The sequence below is a fragment of the Sebastes fasciatus genome, chromosome 12, assembly GCF_043250625.1.
Source record: "Sebastes fasciatus isolate fSebFas1 chromosome 12, fSebFas1.pri, whole genome shotgun sequence".
Classification (NCBI taxonomy): domain Eukaryota; kingdom Metazoa; phylum Chordata; class Actinopteri; order Perciformes; family Sebastidae; genus Sebastes; species Sebastes fasciatus.
In genome coordinates this window covers 4,059,913-4,078,035 of record NC_133806.1, presented here as the reverse complement: position 1 = coordinate 4,078,035, position 18,123 = coordinate 4,059,913, and the positions used below count along the sequence as shown (strand labels likewise).

Genomic DNA, 18,123 nt, shown 5'->3' with positions numbered 1-18,123 from the left:
TCATAATCAATTTATCTGTTGCTTTTCAGAAAATATAATTCAAATGCTTCATTGCAAAAATAAAATTAATTCTACAGTCATGCTAGTGACTCTGTGAGGCTGCATGTTGGCATGATAATGCTAAATAGGTATAATATCTGCCATGTTCACCATCTCTGTTCAGCATGATCACATTTGATAATTAGCATCAAACACAAAGTTCAGCTGAGGCTGATGGGAATGTCATTTGTTTTGCAGGTATTTATGGTCATAAACTAAAGTATTGGAAATTATTTTGACCAGATGATGGCGCTACAGGAAGAGTTGAGGAATCACCAAAGTGATCACAACTCAGCCTGAAGGGGGAACAGAATGTCTGAACCAAATATCAAGGCAATCCATCCAATAGTTGTTGAAACATTTCCCAAAAATACAACAAATGTCAACCTCATGGTGGCGCTAGATGAAAAGTCAAAGGATCGCCAAAGTTATTACGATTCATCCTCTGGGGAACATGATTGTCTGTACAAAATGTCATGGCAATCCAAAGTGGTGGACCAACTGAATGTCACTGCCACGCCTGGAGTCCCTCACACTGCTAAAAATCAAGCAGTGTTTTATCAGATCAACACTAATCTACATGACGACACATGCTAATAACTGTGTAAAGTTCACACAGTGACACATACAGCAAAGAAAATGACTTCAGAATCACAGAATGATGTTTATGTTACATGTTATTATGGTTTGGGCCCCTACCTCCCTCTGCCGTATTCACACCAGATGCTCAAGCTGATGATCCTGCAGCTGCAACACAGTAATGAAAATTCTAATTAGGGTGAAAGCTGCTGAAACGTTTGCTTTGTTTCTAATAAACCAGAACATGTAGGCACGTAGCTAAAGATTTTACAGACATGGAATATGTAACATTGCTGGTTTCATCTACAGCAGTCGTTCTCAAACTATGGTACACATACCACTGGTGGTACGCGTGCTCTCTCTAGTGGTACGCGGAGGCATCTCTGACTATCGATTCCTCTGTATTGATGCTTTCCCACAGTTACGCATGCACATTGATGCATACGCACTTTGTATCATGTTTCAGTTTGTTTGGTGCCGGAGCCACGGTGAAGAAAAAAAAAAAAGCGCTCAACAGCGTGGCGCTACTACACCTGAGGGAGTGCACCCTATTATTTCCCTGATAAAGAGACACTGTGGACAACAAATCTGTTTTGAAATCAGCAGGAGGAGAGTTAGTAACGTTAGCTGTTAGCAGCCGGTGGGCAGCACAGTCCTGACTGGCTAAATACCGGAGATACGAACGTTAACGGAGGTGCCATTGAGTTATTGTTATGAGATGTTCAAAGTCGGCTCAGGAAAAATGACTATTGGGCGAAGGTAAATTACAACGTTATCATGATGTGTTCAAATGTAATCTCGTAAAATGTATGTTTTGGTGAGAAACTTGAATAAATCCAGTTGTTTGAAGCAGATGTTTTCACATCAATATAAAATAGATAATAGAGAGAGAATTGTGAGCTGTTTAACTTCCTAACATTAGCTCTCTTCCTGGCCAAGATCTTTTTAATCAAAGCAAATATTTAAATAATCATAATCATTTGAATTGTGTGTTTTTATGCAAACAACCACTATAGATGACAATAACAAAGTACAGTACAGTACTGTGTGTGTTTGGACCTGCAGTGCATGTTTTTATATTTTAGCATGCTGGGGGATTCTCTGTTTTGTTAAGTTTTGTTAATGGAAACATTTACTACCCAAAACAGTCAGTCCTGTACGGTTCAAAAGCTCCTGCATATTATGTAATTTTCTTAATAATATGCTGTTTGGAGTGATTTTCAGTATAATAAATGCTGATAAATAAGTGTGCAGTATGTTTTTCTATAAATTAATGTAGTGATAAAATAGAGATTACGTCTGACAGAATTAGTTTGGCCCCCGGCAACAATCTGGGTTTCTCATGTGGCCCCCCAAGAAAAATAATTGCCCACCCCCTGGTCATAATGGTGGTACTTGGAGAGTAAAATATTTTCTGAGGTTGTACGTGATGTAAAAAGTTTGAGAACCACTGATCTACAGTATCTGTTAAAGTGATGGCTTTTTATCATTCAGATGTGTTACGGTCCCATCCGGGCCATCAGCCTTCCTAGTGTGTGTATTCCCTGTCTGTCTAGTGTGGGCGTGTCTGGCTGTTTGTGTGTGTGAGCATCTCCTCCCCTGCAGGCTCTGCTTCTCCCGCGCTCTGATGCAATCAATCCACCTGATCAAATCATGCACGGCTGCTTCCAATCAGATCATTAACTCCAGTTCAAATAGACCGGTTCTCCAGTCACTCATCGCCAGAATCGTTGACTCAACCCAAGTGGTAGTTTCGCCTCGGCCACTCAGCAATATTTACTGAGATATTTTGTTCCTAGTCTTTTGAACTTTTGCTCGACAAGTAATGTGTGTTTCCTGTTCCCAGGATTCTCGCCTGCCTGCCCTGCTCAACCCCAGCCTCGACATTCCCTCAGCCCATTCACAATTCCTGCTTTTGGCAATAAAAGCATTTTGTTCCACTACAACTCTGCTGTCTGTGTGTGCATTTGGTCCAAAACCTCACTGATCGTAACAGATAGTGTCCCGTTACATGACCGGAGAATAATGATGTGAAGGAAGAAGAGTGTTTTCTGTTCCCTCTCAGGCTGCTTCAGGGATGGATTTTAAAAGTTATTATGCTGTTGAAAGAAGTTTCTACTGCCTATTTGATAGTGTCCAACACAAAGCATAAGAAGAGAAGATGTTAATGGTCCAGTGTGTATGATCTGGAGGTATCTAGCGGTGAGGTGAGGAGATGCAACCAACTGAAGCCTCTCCCGGGTGCCAAGCGCGTTGGAGAGCTACGGTGGCTGACGTGAAAATGCTAATGGCCCTCTCTCGAGCCATTCAGAGCGGAGCCGGTGTGCAGAGAGCGACTATAGTTCATAATTATTGTGGTTGTATGTGTTTGGGATTTTTTAACCTGATTTGCCTCACACAGTGCAGGGAAAAATCATTTTAATAGACTGATTTGACATGAAAAAACAAACGGATATATTCTCCACACAGAAAGGCCCCGGCACTTTTTTGCTGTGAGCCGACAGCGCTGACCCGACAGCGCTGACCATCATCATCAAATCAGGGATCAACGTTGAGGTTTTTTTAATCTACTTGCCCAAAGTCAATTTTTACTTGCCCCTATACAAATGTATTTTATTTCCTTATTAGCTGTTATCAAATAATATTTAAGACCAATATTGATTGTTATGTTTAATCTTTATTTAAGTAAATGCATCTGGAGTTTTGCTCACATCCTCTAACGCCACCCAACTAAACTCCTGTTTCCAGGATCATTTAAATGCTCGCTTGCACTTCAGCTCATAGAGTTTGTCTTTACCCACCTCCATTTTCTCGTGAATGTGCACATGTGCAACACTCAACAGAGATGAGTAGAAAGCAAGATGGCTCACTCCTGAGCCACTTCCATCATCAGCTTACTCTGCGTTTATCTCTGTTACTATCGACAACATCTTTAACCAAGTGGCTTACTCACTGTGAGGACTATGTAGCAAACATTAGTTTTGCCTCTGATAACTGCATCTATATAATACAATCATTTGATGTATTTAAAATAAAGAAATTCAAGAGCTACCCTGCATTCAAAGTTGCTGATTTATAATTTAAGCATAACATTTATGGTATAAATATGCCACTACTAAACAGTTTGTTTGTTCCACAACTTACCTTTGGATCCTGAGCTGGTGTCTGACAACTCCTGCACCAGATCATTCCTGTATATTTCCTTGAAGACCTTCTTGGTCACCTCCATATACTGTTGGCTGTAGGTCTGCAACATCAGATTCACCAGATCCAACCTGTCACTCTTCTCCAGTAGGTGGCGTGGGATGCATGGGAGGCCTGCAAGTAAGTGCTTGTCCTGCAGGTTCCACTTGAATCCTTCAAACTCTTCCTGATTCAAGTTTTGCAGCATTTTCAAAAGCCTCCCTCTGTCCGTTGTGATTGTTGCTTCCTGATGAATTCAAATTGAAAAAACAAAGGGACATGATTTGACTACTTTATTGGCGGATAATATTATAGTTGAAAAGCTCACCTGAAGCAGCATCAGTTATGTGAGAACCATCCAATTTAAATCAGGAGTTTGGTTTGCATCACAACTTTTCAACCTGCATCGTGTTAAATGAAAGCTGTGTTGAGCAAAGTCAGACTGATGTGACTTTACTCACCTTCTGCATCAGTGCAGACGGGTGTTCCTCCACAGAGTGTTTCTCTGAGGAGACAGGAAATAAAAAATGTTGCATGAATGATGGTTTTAACATCTGACTATAAACATCAGACTAACTAAAAGCAAAGTAAAAATTAACAGCAAACAAACTGCTTTCTTTAATAACTGGAGTGCTGGAGAAAAAAAAACCTGGCTAATATATTAGGGATGCACGGATCCAACTTTTTCAGTCTCGATACCGACAGCGATACCTGGTCTTCGGGTATCGGCCGATACCGAGTACCGATCCGATACCAGTGTTCAATTAATAAGCTGTATGCCTCACTGTGTGGAAGTGACTGGGATCATTATTTCATGTGTAAGGAAACATCAGGCTTGACTTAAACATTGCTTTCCTAACTTTGTAATACAAAATGTAACAAATAAATATATAGATAACATAACAAATTTAGTGAATTGTTATTTATTAATAAAATAAGAAATTGTATACCAACAACTTAGCAAAAAAAATCTTCCAAAATTAACAGGAATTACAATTCAGGTGTAAATCTGTTTAATGCAGCAACTAATTGGTCAAAACATAAACAGGAATTAAAAATCCAGTACATAATGTATATAGTATACAGCGTCGGCGTTAGGGGTGGGCCATGGGGGTCCAGGCCCGTCCAAAAAGGTCACTGTGCCCCCTCAGCTGAATTCTTTCCTGACAAAAAACTAAACTGAAATAACAGCTAAACTATTAGTAAAATTAAGTCATTCAGTTTGGTAATGGAAAGACTTAACACTGAAATGCAAAATAAAGCACAAAACAGTGATAGTTTTGCATTTAGGAAACAACTAGGACATGTACTTGGGCTTGATTACATTGTTTTCTATTGGAGGGTCCTAACTGGCTGCGAGCAACACGGTGCTGCACAGCAACACGGTGCTGCACAGCAACACGGGGCTGCACAGCAACACGGGCTGCACAGCAACACGGGGCTGCACAGCAACACGGTGCTGCACAGCGCGGCGTGACGTTTTGTCTGAACTTCTATCGGATAGTATGTGGCAGTATGTATACACCTCTCTGTCAGTTTATTTCTTTCATAAAACATGATAATGTTAAAGATACACTTAATAAAGGTTATATGAAGTGAAAAAAATGCCCCCCCCTGTCAAAGCTGATTGCCCGCCCGCCCCTAACACTCTGGCGCCGACCCTGTTCACACTCACATTCACACCTACGAGCGATTTAGAATCAACAATTAACCTGCATGTCTTTGGACTCTGGGAGGAAGCCGGAGAACCCGGAGAGAACCCACGCTAACACGGGGAGAACATGCAAACTCCACACAGAAGGGCTCCAAGCCGGGTTTGACCCTACGACCCTCTCGCTGTGAGGTGACTTCAGTAACCTGGTTACTGTAAATCCATGTACACATGCAGCAGGTCAGTAATCAGTTTCTCCCCTACCCCCGACCTTCTTTCTGATTTTAACTGTAGTAGTGATACGATAGAAGACGCTGTGTTGGTCCTGATTTTGTTTTAGACTTTTTGGGTGTTTATCTCAGAGCAGACTGACAGACGGAGCGGGGCTCTTCCACACTCTGAAATCCAAAGTGCAATTCTTCTAAATACGATAATTTTAAAGGTCTTACCGTGTGTAGGACCACCGGTGCTTTGGTATTCATCTGAAAAAAATACAGAGGTAAAGAAAATATGGATATGTTGCTGATTTTCTGCCTTATTTAACAGTTACACATTTTACTGCTTTACTAATGCTGCATATTCAATCAAATGAAAGTGGTACATAGACAGTGTGGATACATTCTTGTGATATTATTTGAAACTGACCTTTTCGAATTGTGTGGGTCCACACTGGTTGAAGCTCGTCTTTTTGTTTGAGCTCGAGCAAAAAGTTGCTGTCTGGATTTCCAATGTACACTTCAAAGTAATTTTGGTTTCCTCTTTCACATCTGAGCTTTAAATTCTGTAGAAAAAAAATAAATAAGTGAAAGGGAGGAACATTAGACTTTGAGTGCCAGAAGTTTTCAACTGTGATAATTCATAAGTATTAAACTTAGGTGGTATTCTCATTTAAATAAAAGACATGTACAGACAGGACAAAAAACAATGCATATTATAATATAATAACATCTGTATCTTGCCAAATACTGGTAAAATTATATGATTCCAGATATTTAAATTAATTATTTTCTTATATAATTATTTAATATAATATAATAAACAAATAGTGCTTATATTTTTCCGAGATATTAATTCAATAACAAGGTATTGAGATAATAATAATACAAAGTAATGATCATAAGATGAGAGCCCTAAAGCTGATAGCTGATTCACAGATGATTTCAGTTTGAAGCACAGTAAAAGTCTCTCTAAAGTTTATACACACTGTCGGTGTGCTTTAATGATAAATAGAGAAAATGTGAAATGCTCTTCAAAAAAAAGATTTTCTTTTTGAAAAATGTTTTCAGAGAAAATAGCAATTTTTAACCACAATTTGTAAATCAAATCATATTTTGTGGTAAGTATTAATAATATTGTCTTAAACCAATACTTACATGCCCATATGTACATTGAAAGTGTTAATGGTCGTTGCAATTGTTTCTCCTGTCCACAAAGAAATCTCTTCCTAAAGCAATTTCAATACAAATTATTGGGGGACAAAATCCACAGTTGTTTAGCATAAGAATGCGTTGTAAAGTTCAGCAGTCTGAGTTACATAAATCAAGTGAGTATCTTCAAAAGTTAGTTTTCTTTGTAACAGTTCTGGTATGATGGTATGAGGACTCAAAGGCAGGACACAGACGAAAGGCAGGTAAGGTGAAAGGCACTTAGCGAGGCGAACTAATCCAAAGAGAGCCGGCAAAAGACACAAGCCGGGTACAGTTTGGGGTAAAATCAGACAGGCAGCGTAAAGGGCTGGAAGCCTAAGGTGAGAACACGATAGACGATCTGGCAAAAGGGAATGTGTGCAGGTACGTACTGTATATATGCACTGAGAGGTTGATTGGAAAATGAAGGGCAGGTTTCACAAAAATAAGACTTTGATTATGGTTTCAGATAGACGTCTAAAATTACACGGTAACAATTTTAAAATTAATTAAGACAAGTTGTGGCCTTGACGTTATGCCAAGTACCCGTATGTGCCGGTCTGATAGTATAGTTCTGCTGGGAGACTTCAGCACTCATGTGGGCAACGATGGAGAAACCTGGAGGGGAGTGATTGGGAGGACCGGCCTGCCTGATCTGAACCCAAGTAATGTTGTTATTGGACTTCTGTGCTAGTCATGGATAAACACATAGGGTGATTCATAAGTGCACTCGACACCCTAGCCAACGGTTGATGATCGACTTTGTGGTCATGTCATCAGATCTGCAACCGTGTGTCTTAGACACTCAGGTGAAGAGAGGAGCAGAGCTGTCAACTGATCGCCACCTGGTGGTGAATTGGATCAGACAGTGGGGGAGACTTCTGGACAGACCTGGTAAACCCAAACATGTAGTGAAAGTGAACTGGGAAAATCTGGCTGAGGACCGGAGGGTGTGCTCCAATTATTGGGGTATCACACTGCTCAGCCTCCCTGGGAAAGCTTACTCCAGAGCACTGAAATGGAGGCTCCGACTGACTGTCGAACCTCAGATCCAGGAGGAGGATCCGGTCCTTATACAACTGGTGTGAGAGCTGTGTCCGCATTCTCGGCACAAAGTTTTCAGTGGGTGTTGGACTCCACCAGAGTTATCCCTTGTCACCAATTCTGTTTGTGATCTTCATGGATAGGATCTCAAGGCGCAGCTGGGGGGAGGGGAGTGTTCGGCTTGGGTACCTCAGAATTTCATCTCTGCTCTTTGCAGATGATGTGGTTCTGCTGGCTTCATCAGACCGGGACCTGCAGCACGCACTGGGGCGGTTTGCAGCCGAGTGTGAAGCGGTCAGGTTGAGAGTCAGTGCCTCCAAGTCCGATGCCATGGTTCTCTGCTGGAAAACGGTGGATTGCTCTCTCAGGGTGGGAGTGAGTTGCTGCCCCAAGTGAAGAAGGCCAAGTATCTTGGGAGTCTTGTTCATGAGTGAGGGTGAAATGGAGCGCGAGATCGTCAGGTGGCTTGGTGCAGTTTCAGCAGTAATGCAGGCTTTTTATCACACCGTTATGGTGAAGATGGAGCTGAACTGGAATGCAGAGCTTTCGAATTGAAGTCTGTGAAACCGACCTCAGGTGACAGGGGAAAGGCAGGAAGAGGTGAGGGCCACTGCTGGTCAGCTGAGGAATGGAAGGGTCTAGAACAACCTTTTACTTATTACTTAAACTGAGGGTGCAATGCATGCTTTTCACCACGTAGAACCGGGCCTGTCTCTTCCTCTCCCGCACGGTCACACATGTGCTTGAGGCGATATTCGCCTGAAAGTTCACCAAAGTTGTGTTCATGTTCACATCATCATAACATACGCCTACCTGGCACAAAAGACAAACCGCATTCTGGTAACGCAGTAATGCATCGCTACTTGGATTAATAACTGTAATATAATTACTGTTTTGGAAATTGTAATCCTGTACACTAGTTGTTACTGGGGAAAGTAATAATATTACATTAAGTGTTACTGAGCAACTCATTACTGCCCAACACTGGTCTGGAATGAGGAGAATTAGTGCTGAGAAAACATCATGCATGGGAGGAAAAATGTTTTAAAAAATCAGTTATGTGTAAACTGAACCTGTGGCACTTTTTAGTACCAGATTCCCTCTTTATATTTCTGCAGACAGTGTTTCCTTGCTGAGCTGTGGCGGAGGGATAGTAACTGGTAAGAGGGAATTTAGTACTAAAGAGAATAACTTTGGAAGATACCCACTTGATTCATCGAACACAGGTTGTTGAAGCCACAAATTTGCTTTGGCTGAACTTTTGCACAGAAAGAACCATGGATTATGTCCCCAATCATTTACATTGAAATTATTTCAAGAGGTGATCTCTCCATGTCCAGCATGGATGGACAGGAGGAACATTTACATTTGGGCATGTTAGTATTGTTTTAATGCATACTTGAAAAAATGTGAACCTATCCTTTAAGAACCTCAGCTACTATGAGGCTTTGACATGGAGAATTAAGCTACATGTTGAACATTAAGAAAAACACTTAAGTTGTTATATTTTTACCGTTTCAGGAAGATTCAGGAAGAACATTTTGAAAATACATTGTAAAATGGAGGTGAGTAGAACGGAAGCTATCCTTGATGTTGGACAGGTCTCTTAGAGACTTCATTGTTTGCTGGAAAAAGTAAGCTGATAGTGCCACGGAGCTTGTGTATGGGTAAGTGGAGTGTTTTTTTACAAGCCTTGAAGCCTTTTTTAAGACATTTTTATTCTTTTTAACTAGACTGTTTTACAGACTTACAGTATGTTACCAAAACATGTAAGTGAAAGCAAAGTTGGATCATTTTCTCACGATTTCTTGCTTAAAATATCTAAAAGTAGAGCAATTGTTGTTCAATTGTACTCTTCCTATAGTATCTTAACTCATTTCTGAACCACAGTCCACTTCATAGATTGAAAAGAAGTTCAAAACATACTTCAGGATTAATTTCTGCTTTCTTCTCCGAATCTGCTGTTAAGATGAAACGATTGCGCATTCTCAGGGACTTCTCTGGATTTGGCTTTCGGATGACTTTGTATCCATAGGATAATTCCTCCTTGTTGATTTCCTGTAATAAAAACAAAAATACTTTCTCAACACAAATTTGTAACAAGGTGTCTGTGTTGTGAGTTTATCAGGTTATTTGTGGTGCCATTCTGTATCTTCTTATGATTGGTATTGGTGACAGTAAGATATGAAATAACCTGTTGTAGTCCAGGATCACGTGGGATCACATAAACATGGAGTGTGAGGAACGCTGTGTCGGACTTGTATATTAACACGTTACAGTGTATTTTCAAAAGGCCGACTTCCACCAGGACTGCTTTTAGAGAGAAAACTGGTTCAGACAGCTTGACATGGGACGATGTGACTTCAGACACTTTTTCCACAACATCTCCACAGTCATCTATGTGTAGGACTGCAAACTTGTCTAATAGTGTAGGGTTGTCATCTGCACAAAATACAAGCACACACAATTAGTGAGGAGGAAAGGATTGTATCAGTGTCTGTACACATGCTGTCTGAAATTTAAAAAGTCAGTACATTGTATTTTATGATTTTCTTCATGTCCACTTACGTATGCAGATCCAGTGTGGCAGGTACACCTCATCTAACTTCCCAGCAATGACTTTGATGTCTATTAGGGGACCTGCAGCCATGTATTTGATGCTTTCCATCCTCTTCATAGGTTCCTCCCAAGAGCAGAACTGGTACTTAAAGCTGACCTTTTGCTTACAGACCCAGCGCAAGCCAGAAACACCACATTCAAAGTTTCCTGCGTCAGACTGTAGGCTACAGTAAGTCGTGGAAAAGAAAACAAGTGAGTTACTTTTTGTCTGTACACATGAAGGGACACGACAGAATAAATGTAAACGATTGATTTTATTTGGCACCAAATGTAGCATTAACAGTATTATTGTAATATTGCATTCAAAAGAAGAAAAGAAGTATTTAGGACGTTATTTTTACCTGTAAGTTGGAGATTCGTCTGCATCTGGACTGTTCACTTCAGGTTCAAGTTTAGTCCAGTCACTGGAGTCCTGCTGCAGAGGACAATCATTTTTACAAATAAGTGGACATGTGTCTTTTTGCAACATCACATAAATGAACAAATGAATGAATGTAAGAGATTACCATAACGCTTCCACCAGCCTCGGGCTCCAAGCTTCTTGAAGGCCCTTGTGAAGACACACATGAATTTGTTTTTTAATGTTATTGTGATATATAAAATCATTTAGTAACTTTGCATGTGTTTTGTAGCTCTACATAGCTTTGCTTTAATATGATATATTTAATATGTTGAGCAGAACACACTGTTGAGTGAAGTCTACTGTCAAAGTTCTTAGAAATTGCTCTCACAAATTATGCAGAACGTTTTTTGCCGAATTACAGAAAATGTAAAATGTTCAACAGTTTTATAACAAAAAGTGTAAGGCCTACATTTTACATGTATGAGAATATGCATTCTCAAAATTTAATTTGGTTCTTCCATCTCAAGGATAATTTTGTTTAGATTTGATATTCTGTGTCAGCACATACATTGGTTTCACTAAATATAATTTAACTCAATGGAATTCAATTTCATTGAGTTAAACAATGCTGTCAGTAACAGTCTAGTTCCTCTGGGTTTCCTCTGCTCACTTTAGATGTTCTAACGGACAATGGGTCACAGATGTTTGTTTCTGGCTGCCAGCGTTAGCTAGCGAGTTCAGCGGTGGTCCGGAGATAAGTACAGTGTTCATCCCCAACTCGGTACATCGTACGTTGTTCGCCCGCTGCTGCCTCAGATCTTTGATCTTGCATTCTCCATCCGGTGCAGGTGTGCAGATCAAACGGCTGAAGCTGAACTGTTTGGTGGACCCAACTGCAACTGGTGGCCTTCGTCGCCGCTAGTTGTTTGATGTTGGGTTGGTGTGTCTGGGCCTATAGGGCTGGTAGAAGCTGGCCTGACTGGGATCTCACCCCTCAGGTTGTCTGTCTCCCGCCGATCAGTATGATCTTGAAGGCTGCAGTGAACAGGATGGGTGGGAACGCCTTTTTCGAGCTGCTGCCTCCCAGTCGTGATCTTATGGCATGTGTAGCAGACAGAGAACATGCTGAAGTACGCAGATATCAAGCTCTGGATGCAAGTTGGTATGAGGAAGAACTTAAGAGCAAAGGTGATGAGCTGGTGTAGAACAGAACCGAAGGAATTCTCCAGATTCAAACCATGTGGAGGTCTGATTTTTCCTATTTGGCCGTCTGTATTTGCTCCCAGATAATGGCGGAGTGGTCCACGCAGTCATGGAACCCTGGGACCCCTGCCTCTTAGCAGCTGGTATCAATGTAGTTGTTCAACAGTAAGTAGCTGCGTGTGTCTTGCCACCACTGGAAAGAAAATCCTGCCTTCCACATCAAGATGGACATTGAACTAGGGGTCGACCGTTAGCATTTTTACCATTATTGGATTCATTATTTTTTTATTCGATAGTCGGTAGTTGAGAAATGCACGACTTTGGTTGTGAAGCAGCCGCCGCTCTCTGTCTGCAGTCAGTCACCACTCTGTAGTCTCACTCACTTAAGCGGGCTAAGAAACTTTGTCTGTCTGTCTGTTGATCTCCTCTGCTCCGCTCCGTTTCAGTGCTATGGACAGCGCCGCGCCCTACACACCACAAACAGCGTTGTTGTTCTGAAACAACAGCTAAGCGATAGTCACATGTATCTCGGCCGATAATTTAGTTGTTTTTGCTATTTTTCTATGGATACATAAAGCTTAAAAAGAGGGGCATCAACACATACACATAATAAACACATACATAATATAAAAAACATTTAGACTGTTCAGTTCAGTTATGAATGATGAAAACAAACGCAATGAAGCACAGCATTTACGTAAGGGATGATGGACTTAAAAACGGTCCACCAGAGTCCGAGATCAGAACTGCACCCATAGTAACGGTCTGTTATACATAGCAACGGTCTGCTATAAAGACATAACAGACCATCAGAATCAAGAAAGCCATGTAATAAACTACAATATCATGCTTCTTTGGCGCCACCCGTAGGAAATGCCACCACATTGTAACTTTTCTACGCAGTATTGCACACTTTGAATAGCGAGCCTTTCTCCAGTGTGTTGGTTTATTATAGTAAAAACAAAGACTACAACAATGAATGGATGATTGTGTGATGGTGCAAACCTTTAATGGATGGAGTGCACAGAATGTAAATGTTTGTGTCGGCCTTGGTGTGAAAGGTTTGAACACAAAAAATCATCAACAAATATTCTGTATCTTTGTTTCATTTCGTCCCCGGTGTGAAAAGGCCTTTAGACATTTATGAAAAAGATGTTGTGGCTTCTGTAGAATTTGTCTTACCTTTGGATCCTGAGCTGATGTCTGACAACCTCTCTACCAGATCTGTCCTGTTCATCTTCTTAAAAACCTCCCTGGTCACCTCCACAGACTGCTGGCCGTAGGTCTCCACCATCAGCTCCACCATTCTAACTCTGTCTGCCATCTCCATTCTCCGTCTTGGGATTATTGGGAGGCTTTTCTCCATTTTAATGTACTGCAGGACACGCTTGAATTTCTCGAGCTCCCCGTCACTTAAATCTTTCAGTGTTTCCAAAAGCTTCTCCTGAACTGGTGTCATGGTTCCTTCCTGATGGATTCAAAGTAGTCAGAGGGCATTTATGTCACATCTCCACGGTAGTGATGACACATTAACTTCTTTGCATACATGTTAAGCATTTAAGTCATGAAAGTATTGTAATAACTAATATGAACCACATCAGGCTCAATGATGCACCATATGATTCATTTAATTTCATTCTATGAACTGTTTATCAGTGATTGTGTTTTATTGACCGTCTCTAACTCTCTCTGACACTCTGCAACTAAAAGCAGGAATGAGCCACCTGATCACATGTTCTCATCACATGTTGTGGTGTTTCTGGTTTAAACACTTTTTAAACCTCTTTACCGTCAACATGAGGATCGTGGTCAACCTGTAACAATGAAATGAAAGCTGTGTAGTGTGACGTGTGTCTGATGTGACATTACTCACTTTCTGGATCGGTTTAGACGGATGTTTCTCTGAGAAGAAAGAAAATAGAAAATGACTCATGACTGACTGATAAATACTTTATACTACTGACTATAAACAACTCTAGTCAGATTGTGTTGCTTTTTTTAATAAAACACAATATGAAAAATGAATTGCAAAAAACCTGCTCAGCTCTGGCATAAAAATCAATCAGAGAGAGAAGTTGGACACCATATCATCAACATTAAATCTAAAGGACTCCGATACAAAAGCCCTGCAACAAATACTACCTTTAGAGATTATGATGCTCAAATTGTGTCAAAATATTTAAGTTACAATGCTGTCAAATTATAATAGTGTGTATTCTATATAATATAATTGTATTATAATAGTGTGTCACAGAGGTGTTGATTCAAGTGAAAGGTAATATCTGAAGTCAAAGTATTTGGTCTTGATGTACTGTATTATACTGTAAATTCTACCTGATATTTTGCTCCTCCTAAATAAAGTTCAGTTTCTTTTAAAGGAAATAAAATACAAATAATTCACTGCTGCAAAATGAGGATTCAACTCAATGATTCCTGCAGTCAGAGTAATGAATGTGGTGATGTTGAATTGCTACCTGCCCTTTAATGTTTTCATATTTTTCATTGGTGATTAAATAAAGTTTGAATTATAAAATCTATTCATTAGACATTTATGAGAAACACATGATTGTGTAATGTGACAGTTTTTGTCTTCTTTCTCTGACCTTTGAGTCCTGAGCTGATCTCTGACGACCTCTCTACCAGATCAGTCCTGTTCATGTCCATTAAAACCTCCCTGGTCACCTCCACAGCCTGCTGGCCGCAGGTCTTCACCATATAATCCACCAGTTTATCTGAACTGTCTGCATAATACAGTACTCCAAATTGGATGTATGGGAGGCTCTTCTTGAAGAACGTGAACTTCAGCAACCGCTTGAATTTATTCAGCTCCTTGTTACTCAAATCCTTCAGTGTTTTCAAAACAATCTGTTTCACAGCTGCAATTTTTACCTGAAAAATTCAAAGGATATGTTAAGCAAATGTGTTATTTCTCAACTGGGACAGTTAAAGATGTATTTCTTTGCCGTTCATCAGTGTCAGTGTTTTAGACATAGCGTAAATGTAACAAGATTTGTTTTTTCTGCATGATCACTGAAGACGATACATTAATATCTGTTCTATTGATTGTGTTTTACCTTGTTTTCTTTACAGTGTATTGTATGTGTATTTATTTCTTTAGCAACATCAAAGCAAAAGATGATTCCCTTTTCCCTTTAATTCCTATAAACTGATTACTACCACCTGATCTGACATAACATATCCTTATTTTTTTAGCAGTGGTTAAAAGAAAGTGTTTTCTCTACTCGTTTTAATGGCTAAATATAACAAACTAGAATGACACTCAGACAGCACAGACCACCGTCAACGCTGATGGTGTATTCACAACCTCAGTGGATAATGCCTTTTCCTGAGTTTTTGGCCCATACCACAACAGTTTACCAAGTTTCATGAAAATCCGGCCAGTTTTTCTGTAATCGTGCTGACAGACAAACAGACAAATGGAAAAACAGACAAACCAAGCTGCAAACATAACCTGCTTTGGTGGTGGTAATACAAATAACTTGATGTTTGTTCTTATCTTCAGAAGTAGAGCAGCAGAGCAGTAAATCTATCATAACATCAGTGGATAACATTATTACTGAAGAGCTCAACCTTAACACTGAGAACCATCCAATTTAAAACACTAGGTTTGGTTTGTATCATCATTTAAAATGTTCAAGATGAGGACGGTTTTCAACCTGCATCTATTGAATGAAAGCTGTGATGTGTAAAGTCAGACTCACTCTCTCTGACACTGCAGGTTGATGTTCATCCACAGACTGTTTCTCTGGGGAGAAAAGACATTTAAAATGACTCAGAGGATTATAATCTGATTTGACATGGAGAGTAAAATCAACTTCAATAAGGCTCAGTTACTTTAAAAGGAAATAAAACAAATTCACATCAAATCATAAACACCTCCACGATCTAAAGCTTTCCAACACGAAAGCCGTGCAGCAAATACTGAACTCATCAAACTGATAATATTCTGTGTGACTGTTGTTGGTTTAATTAATTCATTGATCCTGCCAACAGCTTTTTATATTTCACATTGCTGATGACACAGATTTTGAAGCAGTTTTACTTTTTTTCATGATGAATTATAAAATGTATTTATTAGACATTCATGAGACACACGTGATTATGTGATGTGACAGTCTTACCTTTGAGTCCTGAGCTGGGCTTTGACAACATCTGCATCAGATCAGTCTTGTTCATTTTCTGTAAAACCTCCCTGGCGAACTCCACAGACTGCCGGCCGCAGGTCCTCACCAGCTGATCCACTGTGTTTGCTCTGTCTGATGTGAGACTCAACGTCAATGAGATGTATGGGAGGTTCTTCTGTGGGACAATCGACTGCAGGAACTCGTTGAATTTCTTGATCTCCTCGTCGCTCAAAGGATTCAGAGTTTCCAAGAGCAGATATCTAACAGCTGCCATTGTTGCGACCTGAAATAATCAATACATTCATAACATAAATAAGTAAATCATGACTTTGGGTCTTAATATTATTTAAAATGTTAAAGATGACCACATTTTTAACCTGCATCTGTTAAATGAAAGCTGTGTTGTCTGAAGTCAGACATGTGACATCACTCACTTTCTGGATCAGTGCAGGTCGGTGTTCATCTGAGTGTTTCTCTGAGGAGAAAAGTGGTAAAAGTCATGAGTGATGATCTAACAACTGACAATAAACATTGTTATCAGGCAACATTACCTTTTCTAAAATTTACAAAACACAAAATTACACTTAAAAGTTTCTATTTATTCCTCATTCCAGCGGATGAGGAACGGCTGATTAGTGAAGTTGAAATGAGGAGTTATCTGATACGACACCTCCTCATTTCACTACAAACACCTGAATAAGGTGACAGCAGGCTGGAGGGAGATCACCAGGAGCCTGATAGTTTACTGAGGCTACTGTTGGCTGTATTCTTTGTCATTTTCAGTAAATATCGCAGAGTAAAACCTGTGTTTTCTGTTTAAAAAACACAAACGTTGGAAGAGAGCAAGTACTACTCCCCTATCTTTTAAGTGGTAACGTCTCTAGTCTGATCTGGACCGTACAGCTGATAGGTACGTGGTTTGTTTACATCGCGTAAGAGAAGTGCATATTTAAAAATGAGTGGACAGAAAGTGTCCGATGTTATTAGGCTATAAGTAAATATAAATACCACAAATCTATATTCTTATCTTGTTGGTTTGGGATTCTGTAAATAAGAAGACACAACAAGGTCGATATTATTCATTATTACAATAAATGATTAGTTCTACCTCATTATAAAACATATGGATGCATTTCTAGGGGGTTCAGTGAGCCCCCTGAACCAACGCAGACTGTATCTGTCACCCTCCAGGATGGCTTCACATCACAATGAAACAGATCAGTGTCTGACCTCGACATTTTGTGATGGAGTACGACCCCACAAAGCCACTGGTGAAGAAGTTGTGAGCTTCCAAGGACCTGTAGGTCTTGAGGATGCACTGTGTGTAAAGCCCTGCGTGATGTCGCATGTCAAAACAGGCTAATGGCTTTGAGTAACATTGGCGCTGCTACTGTCTTGAACCTGCATGGAGTTCACTCAGATATTCAAGTCTATTACATCATAACATTATATGGCTGTTGGTATTGATATTATAAAGGTACGTTTAATTCATCATATATTGAGTAAATGTAATAGTGTCACTTATCAGGCGATTCAACCAGATAGCAGAAAATATCTGGGAATGACACTTCAGGCCATTTAGTCGGGTCATCTGTCCAGTCTTTTATAAGATATGGACAATCATCTACTCCGATTCTGTCTAATTTTTGTACGTAACGTTCTTTGTTGAGTGAGGACAAGGAGTCTATATAAGACATGGCACTTTAGTATGAAAATTTATGATATTAAAAACCACGCTTTCCGAGCATATCCAGGTGGGGGAAAAGGATTGTTTTCCCCCACGGAGACTCCGCCCTAAACCACGGCCCCAACTATGACAAGACACCGACTGTATGTATGCCGAATTGTAATTATATAGGTTGTTGTTGTTGTTGGAAGGATTAAACCAAGACAGCTAATATGTGCTAGCCT

At 40.0% G+C, this 18,123-nt stretch overlaps 1 protein-coding gene across 1 annotated transcript in view; it reads right to left on the bottom strand.

Moving 5' to 3' along the window:
• LOC141778417 (uncharacterized) overlaps window positions 1-18,123 on the bottom strand; it is a 153,609-nt gene that overhangs the window by 44,516 nt on the left and 90,970 nt on the right. The window contains exons 43-48 of the mRNA XM_074652666.1: window positions 16,647-16,687; window positions 16,210-16,495; window positions 15,790-15,833; window positions 14,671-14,956; window positions 13,941-13,969; window positions 13,250-13,535 (exon numbers count right to left, since the gene is read on the bottom strand). Coding sequence (XP_074508767.1) covers window positions 13,250-13,535; window positions 13,941-13,969; window positions 14,671-14,956; window positions 15,790-15,833; window positions 16,210-16,495; window positions 16,647-16,687 — 972 coding nt within the window. The remainder of the gene's footprint in view (window positions 1-13,249; window positions 13,536-13,940; window positions 13,970-14,670; window positions 14,957-15,789; window positions 15,834-16,209; window positions 16,496-16,646; window positions 16,688-18,123) is intronic.